The 25770-nt window shown below is 38.7% G+C and overlaps 1 protein-coding gene across 1 annotated transcript; it reads right to left on the bottom strand.

Moving 5' to 3' along the window:
• Window positions 1-6249: 6249 nt before the first annotated feature.
• On the bottom strand, window positions 6250-8464 carry LOC149814457 (scarecrow-like protein 3). Its single transcript, XM_089989816.1, has one exon. It carries the CDS (start codon window positions 7831-7833, stop codon window positions 6457-6459), a length of 1377 nt encoding a protein of 458 aa, XP_089845942.1. The 5' UTR covers window positions 7834-8464; the 3' UTR covers window positions 6250-6456.
• Window positions 8465-25770: the final 17306 nt, after the last annotated feature.

The raw sequence follows: 25770 nt of genomic DNA, 5'->3' as shown, positions 1-25770 counted from the left end.
GACCCCATATTACTATCTATAAACCACCTCATCCCAAGTAGGGATGGCAGTGCACCGGGGCGGGGGCAGGGGACAATGTCGCCACCCCCTCCCCGTTTCAAAATCTGAACCTTCATCCCCACCTCCATCCCCGTTTCATGTCCTCCATCCCCTGTCCAAACGGGGATGAGGCAGGGCGGGGCGCTGTTTCCCCTCGGTCTATAGTCATTCCTTAAACGATTGGGGGCGGGGCGGGGATTGAGACGGGGACGGGACGGGGCAGGGCGGGGAAAGGCATAAGTCCATCCTCGTGCGGGGATATATTTTAACCTTCATCCCCGCCTTCATCCCCGCTTCGTGCCCTTCATCCCCGTCGGGGCCTGTTGTCCCACTGTCCAATGCCATCCCTAATCCCAAGGTCATTTTTCTGCACCTTCCTTGTGTAAATTTCTAATATGGTATCAGAGCGTGTTCTGATCTAATGAGTCCAAGTGGGATTGTGCGGGCTTAATCCACTACTTTGGTATTTTTCAACACCACTTTCTTTCTCTAGGCAGCAGTCATTCTCTGCACTTTTCTTGACTCTATGATAGTTTATGCGAAACTATAACCAGACATAGTAGATCTAGTTTGCTATCAACCATAACAATGGAAGGAATAAGCTCGTCAGTATTGTCGACCGCAACAAAAGACCATTCAAATCCATTTTACATCCATCACTCTGATTCACCCGGTACTATGTTGGTTTCGCAACATCTTACGTGTGAAAATTTTACCATGTGGTATCGCGGGATGAGCATGGCACTCAATGCGAAAAACAAAATGGGTTTCGTAGATGGTACGATCCCTAAGCCCACATAACCAACATCATTAGTGGCTGCTTGAGAAAAATATAATAACATGGTGTAGTCTTGGATTTTGAATGCACTATATAAGGACCTATCTTTGACCGTTATATATGACCAAACGGCAAAAGAAGTATGATCCTAACTGAGAGAGAGATTCTTCCAATCTAATGCTCCCCGAATCTATCAGATTCAACAATAAATCATTAATTATAAACAACAACACTCTTCAATTGCTGTCTACTTTACCAAACTCAAAGGATTATGGGATGAGCTGTCTTCTTACGTCACTTTACCGCCCTGTACTTGTGAAGCTATGAAATCTGTCCATGATATGCAACAATAAGACATGCTAATGCAGTTTTTGATGAGACTAAATGAGAGCTATAACCACATTAGGAGCTAGATTCTTTTGATGGATTCATTACCCATGGTCGCCAAGGCTTACTCACTCATCACTCAAGAAGAGAGACACCAAGAGTTGAATATCACGACTCCATCTGATTCTATTGCTGCTGCCAGTTTTCAATCAAAGGAACATCCTAAGGGAATATCAACAAGAGGCAATACAAGACCACACCCTCGTTGTGATCGTTGTGGTAAAGTTGGGCATATAAAATCAAAAGGCTATCATCTGGTGGGTTTTCCAAACAAATTCAATTCCAATGAATAATCAAGGCCCAAGGCCAATGCCACAAATAGTTCAGGTCAAGCTATCTCATTCAAGCTTGAATTTTTCCAAAAGTTTATCGAATTTATGAACCAGTCAAACCAAGCCACTGTAGAGCCCAAAGTAATCTGACAGGTAAATCACTGAACCCGATAACATGCCTCTCACTTAAAACTACTTGGATCATTGACGCTGGTGCAATGGATCATATGACACATATGCTATCTATCCTTGAGAGTCCTACTGCCTCTTGTTCACCAATTAGCCTACCGAATGGATCAAAGGCCCCTGTTTCTCATATCGGCGTTGTGACGTTATCCCCCAACACTGTTTTGAAAAATGTCCTCTATGTTCCAAACTTCAACTTTAACCTGATATCAGTCTCCAAACTTTGTTTAGATTTCAATTATAACGTGATCTTTAATGATGAATCTTGTTTTTTGTTGGACCGTCACTCGATGAACATGATTGAGACGGGTAGAAAGTTGAATGGCCTCTACATTCTTGATGAAGATAGGCTCGCAACCGTTTCCTTCAATTCCAATAAGTCTAAACTTTAGCATTATATATCATTTGGGTCATGTTTCTAATTCTCGTTTGAAAACCATAGCCGGTTTAAATTATGTCGAGTCTTGCAAACAAATGATCGATTGCTCTATTTGTCATATAGCCAAACAATCTCGATTGCTTTTTTCAAATAGCTCAATATCATCTCAATCCACTTTCGAGTTAATCTATTGTGATATATGGAGTGGATACCAAGTGTCATTATTATCTGGAGCTCATTATTTTCTAACCATCGTGGATGATTTTTCAAGATCAATATGGGTTTGCCTTATGAAATATAAGTCTGAAACATATAGTATTATAAAAAAAAATTTGACCATTGTTCAAACTCAATTTGGAACTAATATAAAAAAGTTTAGATATAACAATGGGACAAAAATTTTTTCCAATGATATGAAAAACCTTTTATGAGAAAAAAGGATAGAGAGACAACATAGCTGCATTGCAATGCCTCAACAAAAAAGGGGTAGTTGAGCACAAACATCATGATCTCCTTAATATGGCATGGACGCTCCTTTTTCAAGCCCACCTCCCACTAAAGTTTTGGGGAGAAAGTATTTTGACTGCTGCCTATCTATTGAATTGATTGCCATCTCATCCTATTTCAGATAAAACTTCTTATGAGATATTACATGGATGTGTCCCCAAATATGACCATTTAAGAATTTTTGGATGCTTATGCTTTGCTACTAACCTACACAAAACTCACAAATTTGATATGTGCGCCACAAAGTGTATATTTTTGGGTTACCCCTATGGGCAAACAACTTACAAAGTATATGATTTAGAAAATGAAAGGGTTTTTACAAGTTGAGATGTCAAGTTCAATGAATTTGAGTTTCCGTTCAAAGTTCAGAGTGGGTTTCAGAATGATGGTAACATGGTTATTCCCTTGCCAGTTCATGACATGTCTATGAAAGACTTCCAAAACCTTTCTTGTGATGAGGGAAGCTCTGAAGGCAACCCAGATACTAACATACAATCCTCAAAATTATCCAATCCAGATCCAACTGAGGATCAATCGAAGTCAACGACCCAGACACCTAAGCACAATCATCCTGTTTTCCTTCCGATTCCCAACCTCGTAGATCTTCACGACCATGAATCCCGCCTAGACACCTCAAGGATTATCGATGCTTTCTGACTTCACCCATTTTCAAACCAAGTTTGTTGAGTGATGGAATTGCAAGAACAAGAGCTACTCGTCATCCCATTCTTTCTTATCTTGTAGACAAAAAATTATCACATTCACATAAAGCTTTTCTTTCCAATCTGATTCAAAACCAAGAACCTACTAGTTTATTTCAAGCAATGAAGGATCCAAAGTAGCAAAAAGCCATGAAAGTCAAGATTCAAGCGTTGGAAGAAAATGAAACTTGGACACTCACCAACTTACCACCAGGAAAAGACCTCATTGGGTGTAAATGGGTCTACAAGGTTAAGTTTAAATCTGATGGATCCGTTGAATGGTATAAAACCCGCCTGGTTGCCAAGGGCTATACTCAAACAAAAGGAGTTGATTATAATGAGACATTTGCCCCTATTACAAATGTAGCTACTATTACATGTGTTATTGCTATCGTTGATATACAAAATTGATATTTATTCTAAGTAGATGTCAACAATGCATTCCTTCACAGGGATTTACAAGAAAAAGTTTACATGAGATTATCACCTGGATTCTCGCAACAAGGGGGAGAACATTGTCTGTCGATTAAATAAGTCCATTTATGGACTTAAACAGTCATCTCAAAATTGGTTCTCTAAATTATCTGAACTTCTCAAGGAGATAGGGTATTCACAATCAAAGGCAGATTATTCATTCTTTTCCAAAATCAACAGAGCAGGCAAGATATTCATTGTTGTTTACGTTGATGATATCATCATTGCTGGCGACAACTTTCAAGAAATGAACCATCTTAAGTCTATCATCAACGACCGTTTTAAATTGAAAGACCTAAGAAAATTAAAATATTTTCTAAGCATAGAGATGACGCAATCAAACCCAGGAATATTCTTATCACAATAGAAGTATACTCTGGGTATTCTTCATAATACATGTTATATGGGTGCGCGGCAATGTGCTTTTCCTATGGAGCAGCACTTAAAATTGGACAATGAGCATGACGAGCTTCTTAAAGATCCCACTCCATTTCGAAAGACAGTCAAAAAGCTTATCTACTTAACCATCACTAGACCTGATAGTCTACGTTCAGTTCATGTGCTAAGTCAATTTAGGAACCAACCCCGAGTGCCCCATCAAGAGGCCATGTTCAAATTGTTGAATATTTGATAGGGATGCCAGGATATGAGATTTTACTTCGATCGGATAGTCAACTTCAGATTAACGGGTATTGCAATTCAGATTGGACATCGTGCCCCATGACTCGACGATCGACAAGTGAATATTGTGTGATGATTGGATCTAGTCCTATCACATGGAAGACAAAGAAACAAACCACCGTATCAAGATCATCTGTCGAAGCTGAATACAGATCTATGCACTTGCGTGTTGTGAGCTAACTTGGATCAAAAGCTTACTTGCAAATTTGGGGATACAACATGAATATCCAATGAATTTATTTTGTGACAATCAGGCCACCCTGCATATAGCCGCCAACCCCGTCTTTCATGAGAGGACTAAGCATATCGAAATCTATGATAAGGTCTAAAGAAGTAGAGAGATACAAACCCGGTTCATATCTTCTGCAAATTAGGTTTTTGATTTATTCACGAAGCCCAACTTGAGGGGGAGTGTTGGGCATGATAGATCCAGGAAGCCCAACTTGAGGGGGTGTTGAAACCGCATTTTTACTGTCACGATTTTCCCGCAACATTAGCTAACTTCACGGTAGACTGCGATAGTTACTTTTCATATCAACACAAAAATACATCCACTATTTTTGCACTGATTTGAAATCTGAGTTATCAATTTCACCCGTGTACATTTGGTCATTCCACCCATGTTTATCTTGCTTTTACGCTTTATGTTGTAACAGTCTTTATCATCTCCTTATACGTTGTATTCAATATATACGTTGTATCACCTTACTGAAAAGTGAATAAGGAAATAACTCTATACTTTCTCGTGTTATTTTTTCTGCACCTTCCTTGTGTTAATTTCTAATAAAACATGAAAAAAACAATATCTTAAAAAAATAGTTTTCAGTACAACTCAAACATCCATCCGATTCAACTAAGCCTCAAGTTAGAGTCTTGTATTTGAATCTCATAACTAACTCGTTTTCAAGAAAAAGTCTCCTATATGTCAGTTTCTCGTTTTGTTTTAAAAATGTATTAAAATTAAATTAAATCTGTATATATTACTTGTCTTTTTTCTGTCTTTTTTTCCAAGTCTTTTGCTGTTTTTTTATCAGTCTTTCTGAATGCACGCCATTTTCAATCATATATTTATGCTTTTAACAGTTTGTTGCCATTGAAGTAACTTCATCCGCACCTAATGCCAATGAAATCAACTAACAGTTACAAGCACATTTTTTAATAGGAAAACTTAACTTCAACCTAGTTATTGAAAGCTTTTAAGAAACTTCACTTTGTGAGAAACTTGCGAGTAAAATATCTTACTGTGAAAACCAAGTTTCTTGATATTGTAAATTTACATAATTTTAACGTGAGTTTCTTTTTAAAATTCTGTTCTGTTATAAAACCTACATATATGACAGGCACTTTTAAGTAAAAGAGTTAACAAATAGTTTTTTCTTTTTTTGAAGGATAAAAAGAGCTAACAATTACATTAAAGTAAAAACAAAAATTTTGTTTTTATCCGAAAAAACAAATTTTATTTACTTTTTATATCATCTTCGCTAGCTGCAATTGTTGCTTCTTGCTTTCTCTTGTGACCAACTAGTTGCTCTGGCAAGTATGGAGGTTTCTTTTTAAAATTCTGTTTTCTAATATAAAACCCACATATATGCTGGAAATTTTTGGTAAATGAGTTAAAAACACGTGTAAGTAAAAAAAAAAATCAAATTTTATTTTCTTCTTATATCATCATTCCAAGCTTCAATTGTTGCTTCATGCTTTCTCTTGTGACCAACTAGTTGCTCTTGGTAAATATGGCTTCAAATAGCCAAACGAGGAAGGAAAAGAAATAATGTTTCAGGTTCAGACTCCAACTCTGCAACATTGTAATCAAAGTAAAAGAAAAAAAAAAACCAAGAAAAAAAAAACACTGAAAACATATAGCTTTAAGAAATCCAAAATTGGTACACCTACAACAACAAACAACTACATCATAATGATCATCACCACCATTCTCTTTCTTCCAAAAGAACAAAAAAAAAAAAACACAAAAACCACAAAAAAAAAAAACATTCATTTACAGATTAAAAGAGAATTGGGAATCTGAGCATGAATTGTCATCTGAGATTTGCATCAATCACGCCTTCTGCACCTCCACGACGAGACAGTATACAAGGCTCGATCCTGCCAACATATTGTCAAGCACCCACCTTCCTCCTTGATCCTGTACCCTTCACAGGCACAGCTCTGCAGCAACCTCCTAGCCTGCAACACTCCGTAGTAGCTCAGCGCCACCCTCCCAAACCCAGCGCACTCCAGCCTCGAAACCCACTTCTCGAGCTTCTCATGCCTCTCCTTTCTCTCCGCGCCCTCGCAGGTGATGATGTTCTTGATCTCCTCGCCCAAGAGCTTCTTCTCAATCTTCATCCGGTCGATCGACGCCCGCGGCAGGCTCGAATCCAAGCAATCGAACAGCGATGCGTAGAAATGCAGTGCTTCGAGCAGCCTGTCCATCAGAGTGAGGCCATTGTGGTTCGATTCCTGCTCGGCGACCACCATGATCTTGGGAGACAACCCCCACAGTGACTTGAGAAATCTCTCGATCTTCGTCGGCGAAGAAGAAGATGGCGACGCCGCAGAATCCGGGCTGAATTCCTTCATCTCCGTTGGCGCCCTGCCGTTCATCTGCATCATCTTCTGATAATTCGCCATCTTCGCCCGCCTCGAGCTATCGTCCTCGAAAGCGAGCAGGGTGTGCAATTGGAAAACAGAGCATATCGCCACTGCCTCCCCTGTTTTCACCCTCAAGCAATCGGGATCGAGGCGAATGAGCTCGGAAACGACCGGATTGAACTGAAATGGAACATCCAATTTCTCTGCTACCTCTGTTAATCGAATTGCCGTCTGATCGAGCACCTCTTTCTGTTCATGGATGCCTGTGATCCTGAGGTGGGGAGGCCCCTCCGGCCGGGCGCTGAGCGCCTGAAGGAGCGCGATCCACTGCAGCGGCTCGGCGCAATGGAGATCGACGACATGGATCACCTTCTCCCCTTCCATGGCTTCCAGAATCGCCTGGTTCGCAACGACGAAGACGAGCTTGAGGAAGGGGCAGAGATCGAAGTAAAGGCGCCGGACGAGGATGGCCTCCGAAACAGGGGAGAACTTGGTGGAGTTGAGGGCCCGGTAGATGCCTGGCCACGACCGGAGGATGCGGCCGGCGAGGGCCTCGGTGAAGTAGGAGGCCATCCTCTGCATGGGGTCGCCGTCGGGGGAGGCGAGCAGGGATATCTGCTCCAGGCAGAGGTTGACGTGGTCGAGATTGCCCGCCGAGACGAAGTTGGCGCACGAGAGGAGGAGCTTGATGAGGTAGAGGCCGCGCTCCTCCGACTTCAACTCGCGGAGCCACGCGTAGGGGGAGCTCAGTCCGGGGGAGATGGACATTAGGGAGAAGAATTGCAGAGGGGAGGAGGGAACGGAGGAGGACCCATCGTCCTGAACCATCCCGGCCATGCAAAGGGAGCGTTTTTCCGTTGTGGGGGATGGTGTTCACAAGAGAAAGAGAGGAATAGCAAGAAGAAGAAGAAGAACGAACAAACTACACAACTCCCCTCTATCTGGGGTGTTTCTTTTTTTTTTTTCTCTTTCTTACTAAAGATTGGGATATCTTGAAGGAGAGATCATGACGGGAGAAACTTCACGGACGTGAGCTAGAGGAAGATTGCTAGGTGGGTTTTACGTAAGTTTGGATATGGATGGGAGTTGAGGAAAGAATGAGAAAGGAACCTTCTTCTTCTTTGTTGCTCCTTTTTTTCTTCTGTTTCGGAGGATATTAGTACAGGGGTCCGGAGACAGGTAGAAATGGGCGTTCACGCAAGAAAAATGGCAAAGATCACAAGGTCGGTACAGGATAGATTTGGTGTTGATGACAAAGAAGAAAAGAGAGAAGGAGAATAGTCTTCCCTACCCTTCTGAAATCCTGCAGGGTTTGAAAAAAATAAAATCTCCGAGGAAAGTTGCTCTGATTCTCGAGAAATTTCATGCATTAAAAGGTCGAAAGACTTTGCGAAGTGGGTATCCTTTCTCTTTCTGTTTGGCCGTCTGGTAGAAGATACAGCTCTTTCTCTCTCTAGAATGCACCCTCTATCTGTTACATTCTATGGATGAGAGAGAGAAGGAAGCGAGGAACGGGATTGCTTGGTGCTGCTTATACCTTAAATATTCTTTTTATGTTTCTTTAAGAGGGCTCTCAGGTCCGGTCGAAGAATTGAATTGGAGCAAGATGGAGGTGGGAAAGTAAATGAGGGGCACAAGTGGGGTTCTATTTGCTTGTGGTGCTTTTCAGGACAGAAGGGTAATTTAAGGATCCGCAACGACAAGAGGGAGGGTTTTGTCCTCATCGATTTGGTGCGGTTTGAGAAGCAGAGGAATATGGAATTTGTGTGAGGGAGTGCCCCATCTTTGTTTTTGTCTTCACCCAGGACAGATATGGAATAAAAAGCTGGCCTTTCCTATTCCCCATCTGCACTCCCTTCCAAACATGCCATAACAAATCAAAAAACAAAACCCTTGTTTTGTTTTCTTTAACAACGCGCATGGGGATTGCAAAGAGACCTTTTTGAATGCCTCCAAAACACCCCATCTTGTCCTTTTCCCGGCGCTATTCCTAACAATGACAAATGGACAGAGGGTTGATGTTAAAACCCTAGCTTCCAAATCAAGTTCTATCTCCACTAGTCCTCCCCGCTTTTTGTTCATAATTACTGATCAATCAACCTTATTAGGCCAGCACCATTGTCATCCAATTCCAATTAACCTGTGGGTGAACCTACTTCACCACCCATTGTAATCGCAGTATTGCAGACACACTGCATGTCCTGTTTATACTAAACAATGCAAAGTGGTGATTCCATGAACCGCCATTATGAACCAGGGATGAAATATGAACAGCTCATGTTATGATTGTCAGTCTTGGAAGCTCATATTCTATGTCAAAACAAAGACCATAATGACTTGATCAGTAAAGACCATCAGATCTTTGTGCGATAAGAAGGTCCACACAGTATAAGCATCACCCACTAAAGATGCATGTATTGGCTGGAACGAGATTGATTTGAGTAGGGGACCAATCCTTTCTAGGGAGGCTGTCCATGGGTTTGATTCAGATCTATGTCCCATAGAATATTTATAAAGTGTCCAGGTCCTCTTGTTGGCTTTAATGGTGAGCCAAGACAAGGCAAGCAGACAGACCTGGCAACACACACAAAAAACAGCTGTAAACAAGAACAGAAAATTAAAAAGATGGTTTGTTCATTGTGGTTCATTCCAGTAGGGCTATGATCTAAAACTCACTTTAAAGCCCTAGTTTGTATGGCTTGATCATGAAATAGAAAGCTCATAGTGGCATTTTCTGTGTAAGGCCGATGCATGATGACATTGGGGAGTTGCCAACTTATATGGGTTTTTGAGAGAACATCCAAAACTTAAATTAAGGGACTCGTCGGTAGCGTGTGTCACCAATGGAGGCATTGTTTCAAACAGAGCAAGTGGGACTACTACGAGGTGAAAATGGAATTTAGGATTGTCTTCATGCTGCATAGCTGGTCAAGGTGGTTGAAGACTCTGAGGGCTCCTTAGAGAAAACACACAAGCAAACAAACAAAACAGGAAGAAAATGATTAGGTTATTTTCCTGAGTAGTGCAATTTGCAGGGGTAGATCCATGCAGTCTGTACCTTGGCCTCAGCTGCATATTATCTGAATAACACTGTTTTATACCCCATAATTTGAGATAAATAGTTGTTGATATAGACATGTCTGGGCTTCATTTTGTTGGGGTTAATTGGATAAATAATTTTTCTGTATTAAAGTTTCTTCTGATTACAATTTGCAGGGACAGATCCATACCATCTGTATCTAGGTCTCTGCTGCATATTGTCTGAAAAATACTGTTTTAAACACACAGTTTGAGATAAAATACTTGTTGAAAGAGACATTCTGCACTTCATTTTGTTGGATTAATTGGATAAATATTTTCTCTGACTTGATAATAACGTATGATTCTGAATTACTGGTTTTTAGTTGCAGTGAGGTAGTTTGTTATCCATGTGCATCTGAGTGTTGGATTCACCCACTTTATTAGAAGCTCGGTAAATATTCTGAGACATTTTTCTTGGAGAAAATATATGGTGGTTCTATAACATGATATCACTTTTATTTGCATAAATCTAGCTATCAAATGGTAAATCTAACCATACAGATGTGTTTAACATGATTTATTTAGTATATTAGAAGGTTTTATCATGTTTAATACACCATAAAAATCATTTTTTTTAGACGGTGAAAGGGACAATTGATGAAAATAAAGGTGGTATAAAAATGGTATATATCAATCATAACTGAATCAAATTTCACATATGAAAAATAATAAGTAGAATATGCTAAACATGATCCAATGGTTAAATTTTGCTTTAGAGCTGAGATCTATGTAAATCAAGTGAGTACCTTAGAAGCGCCCTTTTTCTTATAGCCATTTAGTTGCATATATACTAATAAGAGACAATGAAGAAAGAGTTTAACCTAGATGGGATTGTATGGAGAAAATAGAAATAGAAAGCCTGACCCAATGACCCAATGTATGCTTGGTACTAACCATGATATCTTCTATGATAATATTATTGACTAGGAACTGCATTGCGTGCCCACAAGGGCTTTGGTCATGTGATAGAGGTCACCAAGTTGATGGGACATCACGAGTTTGAAACCCACAGGGAGCTTTTCTTGCCATAAGGTCAAAGCTTAGGAGCTCTGCTGGCAGGGGGACAGCAAGGGTTTTACCAACCGGAGGTCAGTTATAAGGGTTTTTTCATTAATCTAGTAAAAGGAAAAAAAACTTTATTTGCGTAGTGCTCTTAAATTTGGTTCCTTCAGACAAATCAGTTCCACTGAGAGAAAAACGATCCAATCAAGTCAATTTCTCAACCATCACCTAGTTTGCTTGCAGGTCATCAATTGACAATAATAAATTGGGCCAGTCAACATTGATGAACAAAATGATAATAGGCGACAAAACCAGATGAGTGGTAGTTGATTTTTGGCTTATTTAGTCTATAACAAAAACTAAAGTAATTTAAATAATTGAAATTTCTTCGATTGTCATATTTATAAGTGTGAACAACAACCTAGTTTCCTTCCTTCCAATTAATAAATTTCGGCAGGAAAGAAAAAAAATATTTTTAATTAGACCTCTTACTTTGATGCTGGCAACTACACAAAATTACATTGACTAACAACCCTATGAGGTCTCAAATTGATTGTAGCAAGTCAATTTTCTCAATGGAGGATGCTTCCAAGATGGATTAATTCGAGTCAATTGACATCTAGAAACTATTATTTACTCTATTCTTTTGACCTCTAGAGACAATAATTTCCCCTTATTTAGATTTTTATAATATACTAATTACATCATCTTAGCCTCAGCAATACAAATTTTCAGTAGATTAACCACCTTTTGACATAATGGAAACCGAACTTCATACATCCGAATGCACTAATTCTATATTTTCATTAGTCAAGGAAGTTCTAGATACAAAATTGTATCTTTTCAAGTATACAATTTTTACATATATTTTTTTTCCTTACACTTTTTTTTAAAAAATGAAAAAATGAATAATTTGGATATACTTAGATGTTCTAATCTTTTATACCAAAGATCTAAATTAATTTCTTAAATATGGTTACAAAAATAGTTTTTAGATAGACATAGGTATCCTCTTCTATAACTTTGCCCAAGTATAAAAAAGTTTTTTTTAAGAGAGACCTTTTTCAAATTTCAAACATGTATCTAAAGTCTTTCAAACCTTATCATTTATCATCTTCCATAACAAGTGTCTAACCTCCACGTGCAATGCATGCATAGGAGTCCTGGTGCTCTATATGATCTTTTGGAATCTGTGTAGTGTTTGTGAATGGTTTTTACCAATGTTGTCAGTATCCGAATCGGACCTGAAAATATTACATGTCAATCAGAAAGTGTTAAAGCCACTAAAAAAATATAAAAAAATTTAATTTTAAGCTGTTTTTTATATTTATTAAAAACAACCAATTCAGGTCAGTATCGTATTGATTTTCCGGCGATACTATATGTATGGGCCAATTCAGGGCGATACTGACAACACTGGTTTTTCCATCATAGTTGCAGGGAGGCACCATGTGGTGCCAAGGCATGCACTAAAGGATCATGTGTTACAATTGAAAACTACTGGTCGGTGGCCAATATCTAACCAAGAGTGCGATTCTTCAACAGAAAAAAAGTTGAAAGAGCAAAACGTGGAGGAAAGTGTGAAACGGTTTGTCAAGGTATGTTGTATGTGAGGCTATATGTCACAGGGACACGCTATTTTGGTTGTGTTTGTGGGGACATGACATGTTAACACGGACACCGATATGTATGAATGTTATTTTAAATATTTAAAATGATTTTTAAAATTTCTTAATAATATTTGAATAAATTATATTTTAAATAATAAAAATTTTGTCCTATTTTTTTTTAAATTGATCTTTCGCATCGTATACAGTGTCATAGCTGTCTCTGTTTCATAGATCTAAGGGCACAAAAATTGCAAAAACAAAATCCCTCTACAATTCATATTAGCAGCTATGACATATTGCACAATAGTGCCTTCAAATTTTTAGATTGGAACAAGAAATGGAGTGGCCAAAGTTGCACAAGAATATCTCATTGATAGCTGGGAAAATGTAGAAGAAAAGGTCATCACTTTGCTAGACAATAAACTGGTGGATTCTGAGATTTTGTTTTTTCAAGTTACATGCATGCATAAAGGATATGCCATATGCACTGGTACAGTCTTTCGAAAATTGTATCTTTGAAAAAAATATTTGATGTTTTTGCGCAAGTCATTTGGTATTATTTGTTGGGAACTTAGTGGGTATAGCAATTGAGCTTGAACTAGGTAGGCTAGAAGGCACAACGTTGGATGCAATGTCTTTAAAGCAATAGTTTTTCTACTTAATAATAAGTTCTTGGCCTAATAGTGTAATGGGTTCATTCAATTTCACTCTTATGGTAAAGTTCGAGCTTTTGCCTACTCTGTGAAGGTTGGCCCATGGCTTGCACTGGGTGAAATCGATTACTCTGAACAATCTCTTGAATAGACAAGACAGACCTTGGACTAAGTCAAGCCTAAGGAGAAAGTGGGACAAAAAGAGCAAGCTAGAGGTTTTGAAAGAGCTAGTGCACTCAAAGGAGCTAAAGTGCTTGACAAGTAACGAGAGATTGAGAGAGGGTTGAGGGTGGTATATAGCCCCCAACCCACTAGCTAGCCATAAAGTCCCAACGACCACAGTTAAATTGCCTTAAATGGGCCAAACGTAGGGGTGGCAATTTCTGACCTGACCCACCAACCCGCTTCTTAGCTGGGTTCGGGTTTAGCTTAAACAGGTAGACCCGCCTAACCCGTTTATTAAACGGGTCAGGTTTGTGTTAGGGGTATGCCAACCCGTTTACCCGAACCCGACCCGCCAACCCGTAAACTTTTCAATGTAAAATCCTGAACCCGACCCGACCCATTTATTAAACGGGTTAACCGTGTCGGGTCGGGTTACTCGTTTAATAAATGGGTCAAATTCGTGTTTGCCACAGTCGACCCGTTTAATAAATGGGTCGGGTTCGTGTTGAGGTATGCTGACCCGCCGACACGACCCGCCAACCCGACCCCATTGCCACCCCAAGCCAAACGTCTAGGAGATGAGGTGATTGGCTAGGCAAAGTCAATGGACCAAAAGTATAGCTCACTCGATTGAAAGGATCCTATCACAATATATAAAAACATTCAAAATTCAGGTCATGTTCAAATAGTCAACAGAACAGCGTGCCTTATATGGACCATTTCACATAAATGTGCAATGCAAAAGATGTTGGACATGTTCATGTGGTCAAACTTGGCTCAAACGGTCAGGTTGATTGAGTCTTAGACTAAAATGTCCAAAGTTCAAGAGACATGTTCTCAATGAACCTTACCCCATAAAAGCAGCTCTATCTTATATAAACCTACGTGAAAGTCTCACTTTTTTAATTTAAGACTAAATATTTTGAAACTGGTGAAAGCACCCTCCAAAAGTTAACTTGGGTAAATGAAGGCAATAGGTGGACAAACTTAGGTTCTTGCCAATTTAATTTTGAGATATAAACCCAACATTTTGGTATCATGTGTCATGTCACCAAATCCAATTTTTGTCTTTCATGCATACGATACCTTAGTAGCAACTGTGTTGTGAATTGGGTTGCATTTTTCTTTTCCTAGATAGCCGGGAAACTCGGCTTGCTCACCAAGTTTATTGGCATAAAAGCCAATATCTCCCTTGCCCATCAAAAATACACCCAACTTCGACCTTATGGCAAAGGATGCGCATCCATGGGTTTTGAACTTATGTCGTCTTGTCAAGTTGGTGACATTACTAGATGCACAAAGCCTGGTGGACAAATAGGGTTGCATATGGCCTACCTAGTGCTCAAGTACTCATCAAACTAGGGAAGACCTGCTTTATTGCCTGGGAAGCAAACCGTTCCTTAGTATGGCTGATTAAAATGATGAAGACCATTGTAAAGAGGATCATCTTAAAAAAAGTTACTCACCCATGAGACAACAAAAGTATACCTAGCAAATTTGAAGAGTAGGTACCGGGGTCCTGTGTCAAGCTGAAGGCCTAGGATCTAATCCCTCTGTCACATGGGGCGGCAGTTGTTATGGTAGGGGTCCGCCTAACCTCAGCTTGCCTTAAATTTTTTTTTTTTTGAAGAGTAGGGAAGGTTTGATTGTCGTTGTGTACTGATTGAGATCATAAATAGCATGAAATTAATGTCTTTGTGTGCGATTTTTGACGCCAAGAGAATTCGTGTACATGTTCCAAATGGGTGAAAGGTTAACTGTAATATTGTATTCTGCTGCTCTATTCAATATATTATTTTCTACATTCCCTGAAAAAAAAGAAAGGTTAACTGTAATAAATGATAACATGTTAAAAATACATGAACCGTTAGAATTAAATGATTCAAAATAAATCATAAATCAATAATACTCTCTCTCTTTCTCTCTCTCTCTAAATGAGAGCATGTTAAAAATACATGAATGGCTAGAATTAATAAATCGTAAAATAAATCAGTAATCAGTAATCTCTCTCTCTCTCTCTCTCTCATGCACAGATCAGAGGAGCAGGAAAAGCTTGATTTGGAGGCATGCTCCTTGGAAACTGGTCAGGTGGTGCAATGTAATTACAAAGCTAGTTACTTTTATCAAAACCATGAGAGAAACAAAACAACCCGTCCCTATCAACATGCCCCTCGATTCCCACCACAAACCAATGAACAAAATGCTTAGTTTCATCTAGAGTCTAACAATGCCATTCATCATTATTGATGTTTGATCCGCTTCTTTTGTTGATAGACCAAACAAACCGAGATTTTGTTTTGCTTTGGTTTTGCACAAAATTCCATGCCTTGGTACTTGTCGACACCTTCTTTTCAAGCTATTAAAACCAAACTAGCTTGTACGAAAACAAACTCCACACCTGCACATATAGACAAAGATGCCATTAAGTTGTTTCATGCTTTTCCTGCAAACGATACCACCGACTTGACCACAAATTTGTCGTAAAGGCATGTGTGAGTGATGATGAGGATGAGAGAGATCCTAGAAAACAGTGTGATACAGTGTTGTTCCTTGAGGGGTGAATAAGGTGGCATGGGATTGAAGCCTTAAGTGGGTGATTAGATCCAAGAGAATTTTCACTGGGCCCTCTGTTTCTTTGTTTGGGTGAAGTAGAATTGTAGGAAGACAAAATTTTCACTTAAAAAAAATTTGTTACACTTGCTTTTAATTACATCCTAAAAACAGTGTGTTACAGTGCCTGTTCCTTAGGCAGTGAATAAGGTGACATGGGATTGAAGCCTTAAGGGGTGATGAGATCCAAGAGAATTTTCACTGGACCCACTGTTTTCTTTGTTTGGCTAAAGTAAAAAAGCAAATGGTAGGAAGATATTTTTTTTTTCCACTTAAGGTTACACTAGCTTTTTCAAGATGAACCGTCTTTACCACTTTTTAAGATGGTATTTGAGTTTTTAAAATTTATGGGGCTCACTACATGTTTTTTTATTTCTAATTAAGAATTTTATTTAAATATATTTACCAGCCAAAATTTTCATATTAAACCCTTGTCTTGTCCCGAGGGGGTAGCGTAGTTGAAACGGGCCTCGGCTGTTAGATGGGCAGTTGGGGTTCGATTCCCACGGGCATTATTCTCCTTGCGTAAGCCCAAGCCTGTGGCTCCCTGGGGTCAAGGGGTGCACCAGGGTTTACACCCTCTGGGGTGGTTTCCCCGTTCTTAAATGGAAAAAAAAATCCCTTGTCAAGGACACAGTCCTTTTACCGTAGTAGGAGGGTGAACCAGAAGCCCTCCACAGGCCCTCTCACATGGTTGGGTGACCTGTAATTGTCCATGCTATCCTAGACATTTTACCATCAATTATACGTGTACGCACCTGTGTAGTAGATCCAAAGAGAGCACCTTTTAGCATAGTCACAAATCTTGTTATTAGGAATAATTTTGGCAAACAAAAATTTTGCAATCAATTACAAATTGTTTTTCTCCAAAAATCCCAAGAAAGTATCAACACATTTTAGTTTTAAGAATATATAAGAAAATATATAAGATATAAGAACAACATTAAATAATAATGTGATAAAAAACTGATATTTAAAAAAAATAGTTGATATTTTGAAACATCATGCTTTTTCAGGATTATTTCTGTTTTTGAAAACCTCATGATAAAATTGCAAGAATTTAAAAAAATGGGTGATAATTGTGACTATGCTTCCTAGTAGGCAAGGGGCCTAGTAGCAAGGATTTTGTTGCAGAAAAGAGGGTTGGTCTATATATATAGTACTGAGACCCTAGTTAGTGTTACCGGCAATTTTTTTGTGAACTCGTGCGGTGCCAGGCGAATCTAATCTGATCAGCCTAACTACTCTAGGCCTCGCACATCACTACTTATGAGATTGTTGAAATGATCATTGTTACTGCATAATCATCCCATGCACAACTACCTAGATGGATGTTCGACCCTACGCACCACCTCATGCGCACTGACTTAGCCTAAGCCATAGCTTCACGCACCACCTTATGAACAACACTACAATATTCTTCATGAATGTGCAAAAGCAGTTATCGTTCTGGGTTTAAAGAGAGGGCACTTCCTGAAAGCGTCACTCAGGAGACTTGCGAGTACATCATGCTTAGGAAAAGGTCATTGCCGACCCATCCTTGCAGCTAGTTGATATCTATGTCTTAGTGCACAGTGCACAGTGCTACTTAAATTACTCACTGATGGCTAGGTACTCACTTGTCCTATCCCGTGCCACCATTTATGCATGATTAAAACCACCTAATGTGACCCTCGCGAGAATTAACCCTAACTCATAGTGCAGAACAAGACACCATATCTGTGCCACCACTAACCATCATACCAACACTGATATCGTTACTCATGCTACCACTGCACGTCATCGATAGCCCAAAGCATACCTTCGGCTACTACACCCAATGTAGTTTTTACTCAATGGTGTTTTACATTGCCTTGGTCACATTTTAACCCTCACACACATCTACCAGACATGCTTCTTTCCTACCTGAACATCAAGTGCCCTCTATCACCTGCACGACTGGTTGTGCTGATGATGCTAACTCGCAACACCCACTGCACACGATAACATCCATCCGTGCCAAGAGTATGCGTACACCCCAGCCCCAAACACCAGGTGCCTTTTTTCACCGGCGTGACTTGCAGTGCCAAAGAGATCAGCCTGTGACATTAGTTTCCCTTTCATTGAAAAAAAAGGCTGTTGGACCAAGAGTAGAGCCTTAAAATCATTGCTGCTTGTATTAAGGTAAGGGTGTTATGGAAGTTCACTAATAGGCATTAATGTTTGGTAATATGTTTTTTTTTTTAAATAATTTGGTGTTGTCTATTACTACCATTCCCATTTATGAACGTTGTTCAAATTAGGTTTGACCGCATCAAGTATGGGCTCTTCGGCTAAAAGTTCCAACAGCCAATGAAAATAAGTTGGCTTGAAAACAATAATAACTAAGTTTGCTTAAAATTGTTTTCTGACTTATTGTAACTAGGGATGGCAGTGGACAGGGGGGACAACTGGCCCTGCCTCGCCCCGTTTGGACCGGGGATGGACTTACGCTTTCCCCTGTCCCCGCTTGAATCCCCGCCTTGCCCCGTCCCCAATCCTTTAAGGGATGTCTATAGACCAAGGGGAAATGGGGCACAGTCCCCGCCTCGCCCCCGTTTGGACCGGGGATGGAGGACATGAAACGGGGATGGAGGTTCGGATTTTGAAACAGGGCGGGGGGTGGAGACCTTGGCCCCCGCCCCCGGTCCGGTGCGGTCCACTGCCATCCCTAGTTGTAACTCAGTACAAGTAGGACCCACAGAGGGGTCGTAGCACATAAAGTTTTTGATCAATCTTCTTGTTGGGGGCATCTCTCCTCTCACAGATTACACATAATACACATGGTGCAGATCAAACGTACAGATTTGAGTTGATGACATGTCACATCTAGACTCAATGAACTCCCACTAGATAAAAATGAAGACCTTATCATGTCAATATCCTCAGAGGTGCCTTCGATGCCAAACGGCAACTCAAACACCACCATTTTCCCTTGTTTTTCAGCCGTTCATTTTTCATGCTCTGGATGCAGATCATTTACAAGATGAATGACTGAAAAGATTTGTAGGGCCAAATGAGAGGTAAACTATCCAATCATGGTGTTTGGGTTACCGTCCAGTTAAAAATGGATGAAATTCTTGGATATCTAAGGGTGCGTTTGATTGCATGGATCTCGAAGGAGATCCACGGACATGTGGATCGAGGCATGGGTGATGGGGCTCCCGTGTTGGTCCAACCTCCATTAAAATGGTTGATCTTAGATTCTTCATTTTAGGCCAAAACCCCCTAAATCCATGGACTTAAAGTCCAATGGCGAAGGGTCGGACTAGAGATCCTTGGATCTCATGTCACCCTTAGGATGTCTTCTAATGTGCAGATCAAAGAAATCTGAAAATATCAAGGTATAATAAAGACTGCACCCTTTTGGCATTATAAATTTAGATATGTAATTCATCTAGGACAAAACTTGGACCAAATCGAAACACGTTCTATGTTTCAACTAATTAGAAATTGCAGAAAAATAATATAAAATAAGAAAGTAATTGAATTAACGGGAAATAACTGAAATAAAGGAAATTAATATTATCAATCCAATTCAACTATGATTTGACTCTCACTCCTCTCTCATATAGATGAGACTTTTAATCATAACACAATAGGTACCATCACCCTTATTAAGATAAGTTTCTCATCATGATAAGTTTCCTAATTTGATATGATCAAACATACACGTAATATCCAAATATATAAGATAGAAAATAAAAAAAATAAAATTCCAAAAGTGAACTATGTCGCATGACCCTCATCTTGTGCTCTACTCCTGCATCATTCTCCATGGGTTAGAGAAGACTTGTGCTCGACTCCTGAATCATTCTCCACCGGTTAGAGAAGGCTTGCCCTCGAGACTGGTTCACTTGCGTTTCTTCCAATCACGCTCTACCACTATGACCCGTCAATCCAATGCAATTGTCCATAGGCTGTGTAAACCTAAGAAAGGCACTCTGTGGGTCTATGAAAGCTCTGATTGTGAGTATTTGGGCCTTACTGATGGATGGGTGAAGAAAAATAGAAAATGCGTCTTCATATGAGACATGATCAAACAAATAATATCATCTTAAGATGCATTGGATCCAATTAGAATCAATCATATCCCAGTTAACTTTACAACGATCCAAATGAATTATGATAGGACCAAGGTCAAATGGATAGGATAAGTTTTTCATATAAGTCTGTTATAAAATTTGGTTAGGAAAGAGAGTTGGGATGGGTTTAGGTTGGCTTAAGAGGGTATTTGGCTTCAAATGGATCAACTTCAAACGGGTTTGGATCAAACTTTAATCCAAAATAAAGATAATGGTTTCTAATAAGGGCTTTCTGTAAGGGTTTGGGCTTGGATTGGAAGGATTTTGGGGCTTGCCTGAGTTCAAAACTAGGTTATAGGTGCCAAGTGAAGGCTTTGGGTTAGAGTGTGGCAGTTTTGGACCAAAATCAGAAGTTGGATACAACCCCATGGTTTTAGAAATTGACAAGATCAATCAGTACAGGAACCGATGGGTTCTTAACGGGAATCAAACCCAGACCCATTGAGACCGGGTTTTGGGTCTGTAAGCCAGCCTAATACCCGGCTTTCGGGATGAACCGGTTGAGAGAACTGATTTCCTCCAAAGGAGCAGCAGGTGGGACTCCACCCATGTTTGGAACCCACCGCGGAGTTCCCCACTTGTTCGGGTAGGCCGGGGGACCTCTCCAACCACTGGCAGGTTGCAGTTTGATACCAAATTGATGCGAACCCGATCCGAGGTTACAAGAAAATGTACCACTACCAACTACTCCTATACAGAAAATGAGCAGAAAACAGAAAGTAATTAAATTAATGAAAAATAACTGAAACAAAGGAAATTAACATTCTCAATTAAAGTAAACTATATATGATTTGACTCTTACCCCTCACGTATAAATAGATGAGAATCTAATAATCCTAACACAATAGAAACTATTGATTTGATAATCCTATTTAGGACAAGTTTTCCATATTGATAAGTTTCCTAATTAGATATATATGGTGTCAGTATAGATCCCATATCCAAATACAAGCTAGAAATTGAAAAATGAAACTTCAAAAGTGAACTGGATTGCATCACTCGAATTGTGTGCCCCCCTCCTGCATCACAGGTAAAATAGCTCTATAAGGGGTGGGCATCGGCCTGGCCCAACCCGCCATGGGCCGGGCTCGACCCATATATATATATATATATATATATATATATATATATATATATATATATATATATATATATATATATATAGGCCCTGCCCAATTAAGCTCACGGGCCTAATGGGCGGGCTGGGGTTTCCCAACGGGCGGCCTGGTCCATTAGCAGGCGGCGGATGCCAACCCCTACCTGTAAGTGTCACAATTCAGTACTTCATATCTTGCTTTTCTGTTATCAACATCTATTTATTGTTGCTAAACCAAAAAAAGAAAACATGCATATACCGTTTTTCACTTTTTGCACATAAAGTTGTTCTTGATCAATGGTGATGTTGGTGGCAATCTGTCCTCACAAATAGCACATAATATATAGTGAATGTCAAACGATAAGATTTGGGGTTTGGTTTCATGTCACATCTAAATGTCTTGGATCTATTAAAATATGTTCAAATCCGCAGATCGCAAAAACTCTGAAAATATCAAAGTATGATAAAGATTGAACCGTCTTTGCATTATAATTTAGAGGTTTTGCAATGTATTTCAACTAGGTTGATTTGGCCCAACCTAAACTTTAGCATAATCCATCATATACTTGTTGGAATCTAAGGGTCTATGGTTTCCCCAGCTACAGGTTAGCGGCAAAGCTTGATGCAATAAAAAAAGGGCCCCACGGAGTGGAATAAGAACACTATAGGTGTCATTCCAACCAGGATCAAGACCATTCATGAGGAACTTGAGGTATGCCAACGAGAAACAGAACAGGGGGATGGAGATAAAATATGCAGGGAGCTCCACCTGCGGGATGAGCTCCAAACTTTGGCTCAAATGAAAGAGGAAATGCGGAAGCAAAAGTCCCCATGTCTTTGGCTTAAGGAGAGAGATCGTAATACCGAATTCTTTCATGCAATGGCAAACAAAAACCTTATGAAAAAGCACTCTCATCATTAGTGACGATGGTCCAGAAATTAAACAGACATCAAGAAGGAAGAAACTAATTATTTCAGAGGATTATTTAATGGAGACGCTATGCAAGCAGCAGACGATAGGACCTATAATGGACCCTCTATGACTGCAGAGGAAGTACATCAAGCGGTTTTCGAACTGGACCCTGATAGTGCTCCAGGGCCAGATGAGTTCTCAGGCAGCTTCTTCGAGATATATTGGGATATAGTTGGAGGGGATTTAATCCCAGCAGTTATCTTCTTCAAAACCAGGAAAAATCCTTAGACACGTTAATCATACTAACATAGTCTTGATTCCAAAGGTCGAGGGGGCTAATAAATTCTATCAATTCAGGCTCATTACCCTTGGTAATTTTGTGTACAAAGTGATTGCAAAAATTATTGTTAACAAAATGAGAGAGGTGCTTCATAGAATCAATAGCAGTAATCAAAAGACTTTTTTTACATGGCATACTTTTAACCCACGAGATGGTGGATTCTATGGCATCAAGGAAACAAAAATGTGTCATATTTAAAACAGATATGGTCAAAGCTTATGACAGAGTTGGATGGCAGTTTATGGAGGAGACTCAAAGTTCTTGGGTTTGATAATCGATGGGTTAATACTATCATGCAGTGCATCAAATCCCTCAGTTTGTGGTTATCATTAATGGAGAAGCTACTGATCTTTTTCCTTGTACCCGGGAAATCCAACAAGGGAATCCAACGTCCGCTTATCTTTTTGCATTTTCCATGGAGAGACTGACCCGCATCATGAGCCAAGAGGAAAGGTTGGGTCAGCTGCTCCTTGTTAAGGTCAAACATTTCGAGTGGCACCATAGTTTCTATGCGGATGATACTCTTTTCTTCATGTAAGATAGAAAAGAAACAGTCACCAACTTCATCTCCTTAATAGACACATTCTAAAGACAATCTAGGCTCCAGGTCAGTAAGGTCAAAACTATTTTTGTTCCTTTCAATCTCCCTCGTCTAGGGTCTTCCAAATTCAGCAACGGACTGGGAAGTTGTAATTTCTATCAAAATAGTACAGGTATTTGAAATATGTCCTGCCTGAAAGTTGTATCTGTTTCATATCCCATATCTTGTAGAACTAGCAGCATAATAAGGTGGAACTTGATTTTTAAATTACCATACCCTTATATTTTATTATAACTTACCTCTCTTGTTGAGATTCAAGTACACTTAGGATGACAATGAGGGAGAATAAAGCCTTAATATATACACATTACAAGAGAGATCATATGGGAGCTCCCAATAAAGTTGTTGGAGCCTCCCAACAGTCATATTTATGACGGTTGGAGAGTCCCCAATGAATGGTCAAAACACCATAGATCCCTTGTTTAAAAGGGCTTAAGATAAAAAAAAAAAATTTGTTCATAATGAACAATCCCTATTATATGAGTAAAATGACACACACACATATGTGTGTGTGTGTGAAATAAATATATATGTATAACAATATATACATATGTATATATATACATGTACACTCTCCCTTATAGTATAATATACAAGTTTGAAAATACAACAAATATTCAATGTGAATGATGAAAGTCTTCAAGTATCCAAAAGATGTCAAATGTCTTTATTGGTGATCATCCTCAAACACTTTTATCGGCTATCTCCATCTTCATGATATGATGCATCAAAGAGATTTTTTTTTTAATCCATCGCATCTTTAAGAACCTATAGAGAGAGCACAACAAGGGTTCCAACTATACAAGAAAAATAACCTAACCCAATAGTTATAAAGTTTTAAAACCAATATATTTTGAAACAAGAATAACACTTAAGTAGAATTTTCAAACAAAGTAGCAATAATTTTTAAAAACATTAGATAATCATTAAGAAAGATAAGAAGAATATTCTTCAAGGATAAACTTTTATGAATTCAAATCATAAACTCAAAATCAACATATTTTTTTAAGAAAATATAAATATTGATCATAAGAAAATTTGATCACTAAAGGACATACAAATAATCAGGAAGAGATAAACAATTATGCATAAATAATATCCTATGATTTTTTTCTAGAAAAGCATTTCTAATAACAAATCATCAATAACAACATACATATAAAATATAACAATTCAAAGAGAACCCTCAAGAAAAGATAAGCTAATTAAATTCATGCATACAATAATGTGAACAAGATAATCAAATATGAAACACACACATATTCTAACATATAATTAAAGCATATTTAATGCAGAAGAAATGATAATAGAAAATAACTATTTTTATCAATAAAATACACATAAAATGCATGAATTTAATGTAAAGAACCAAGTAGCCTTCAAATATGAACCAAAGAGTCCACAAATATCAAGTGGACAATACACAAGTATTCTCTTAAGCAACACACTCTTAAAACCCACAAAGGGACACACACAAGAAGGCTCACAATAATATTTGTTACTAAACATTGTAAAAAGCATGGAATTTTTATCAATAAATATTTTTTCATATAAGAAAATGCAAGTAAAAAAATAAAAAATTTCATGAAAATATTCTTTAAAAAACCCCACATAACAAAGAGAATGATATTGAAAATCTTAACAATAGTTCGACCACCACAAGCAATCACTTCACTGGACCTCCAAACCTCAAAAAATCAAGTGTATCAGCTACTAGAACAAGAGCATAATTACAATGCTACTAATGGGCTAAAAAATACACAAAAAGCATGAATAACCAACGACATCTATTGACTAAAAAAAATAATACTTAAATAACCGACAACATCTGTGTTGTTACCCTAGGTGCATTATTCTTTTCATTTCTTTCCTTTACCAGTGTTAGTGTATTATGCAATCTTAAATATATGTTTACTAACTAGTGTTTAGCATGCAATCACATAGGCATGCTATCAATTCTAGGGATAACGATCTATCATAGAGATACATTATCAATTAATCAAGCCACAACACTTACAATACCCCTCCCTAGGTATAAGTGTGGCATTCAAAGAGTAAATCATATTCTAAAAAACCCAAAACTCTACCTCCCTTTCTCAAAGCCTAGCATTCTTTTTCATTTTTTGCAACATATTACATGTAGCAAAACATTATCCTCATTTTCACAACAAGCATATTCATGGTACGAGTCATATCATAAGCTAACATTTTCATGACATGATCAAGTACTAGGATAAACATGTAATATGTACCATAATTTACATGCATCTTATTGAAAGCATAAAAAATATAGATTTTTAAGCATGCAATTTAGTTGATCTATTCATATACATGAAATAATCAACATACCTTTAAAGCACATGAAATCATATAACAAGATGCATTTATGAATAAGCTTGTATCTTATTTATCTAGAAAGTTGTGTATAATTAGTAGAGCATGTCCGAGACTAAAAGTCAATAAAGTTCATTTTATAATTATTTCTTTCATGATTCAAGCCCGGATAAAGGAGGAGGGTTGCGGTAGGCCTGTGACAGCTAGCATAAAAACTTTGTCATACCCTATGAAAATGAACCAATATGATAATTTCGTTGGGGTGT

Source organism: Nuphar pumila, chromosome 15 (genome assembly GCF_984573655.1).
Source record: "Nuphar pumila chromosome 15, dmNupPumi1.hap1.1, whole genome shotgun sequence".
NCBI lineage: Eukaryota > Viridiplantae > Streptophyta > Magnoliopsida > Nymphaeales > Nymphaeaceae > Nuphar > Nuphar pumila.
This window is presented reverse-complemented; position numbering and strand designations above follow the sequence as displayed.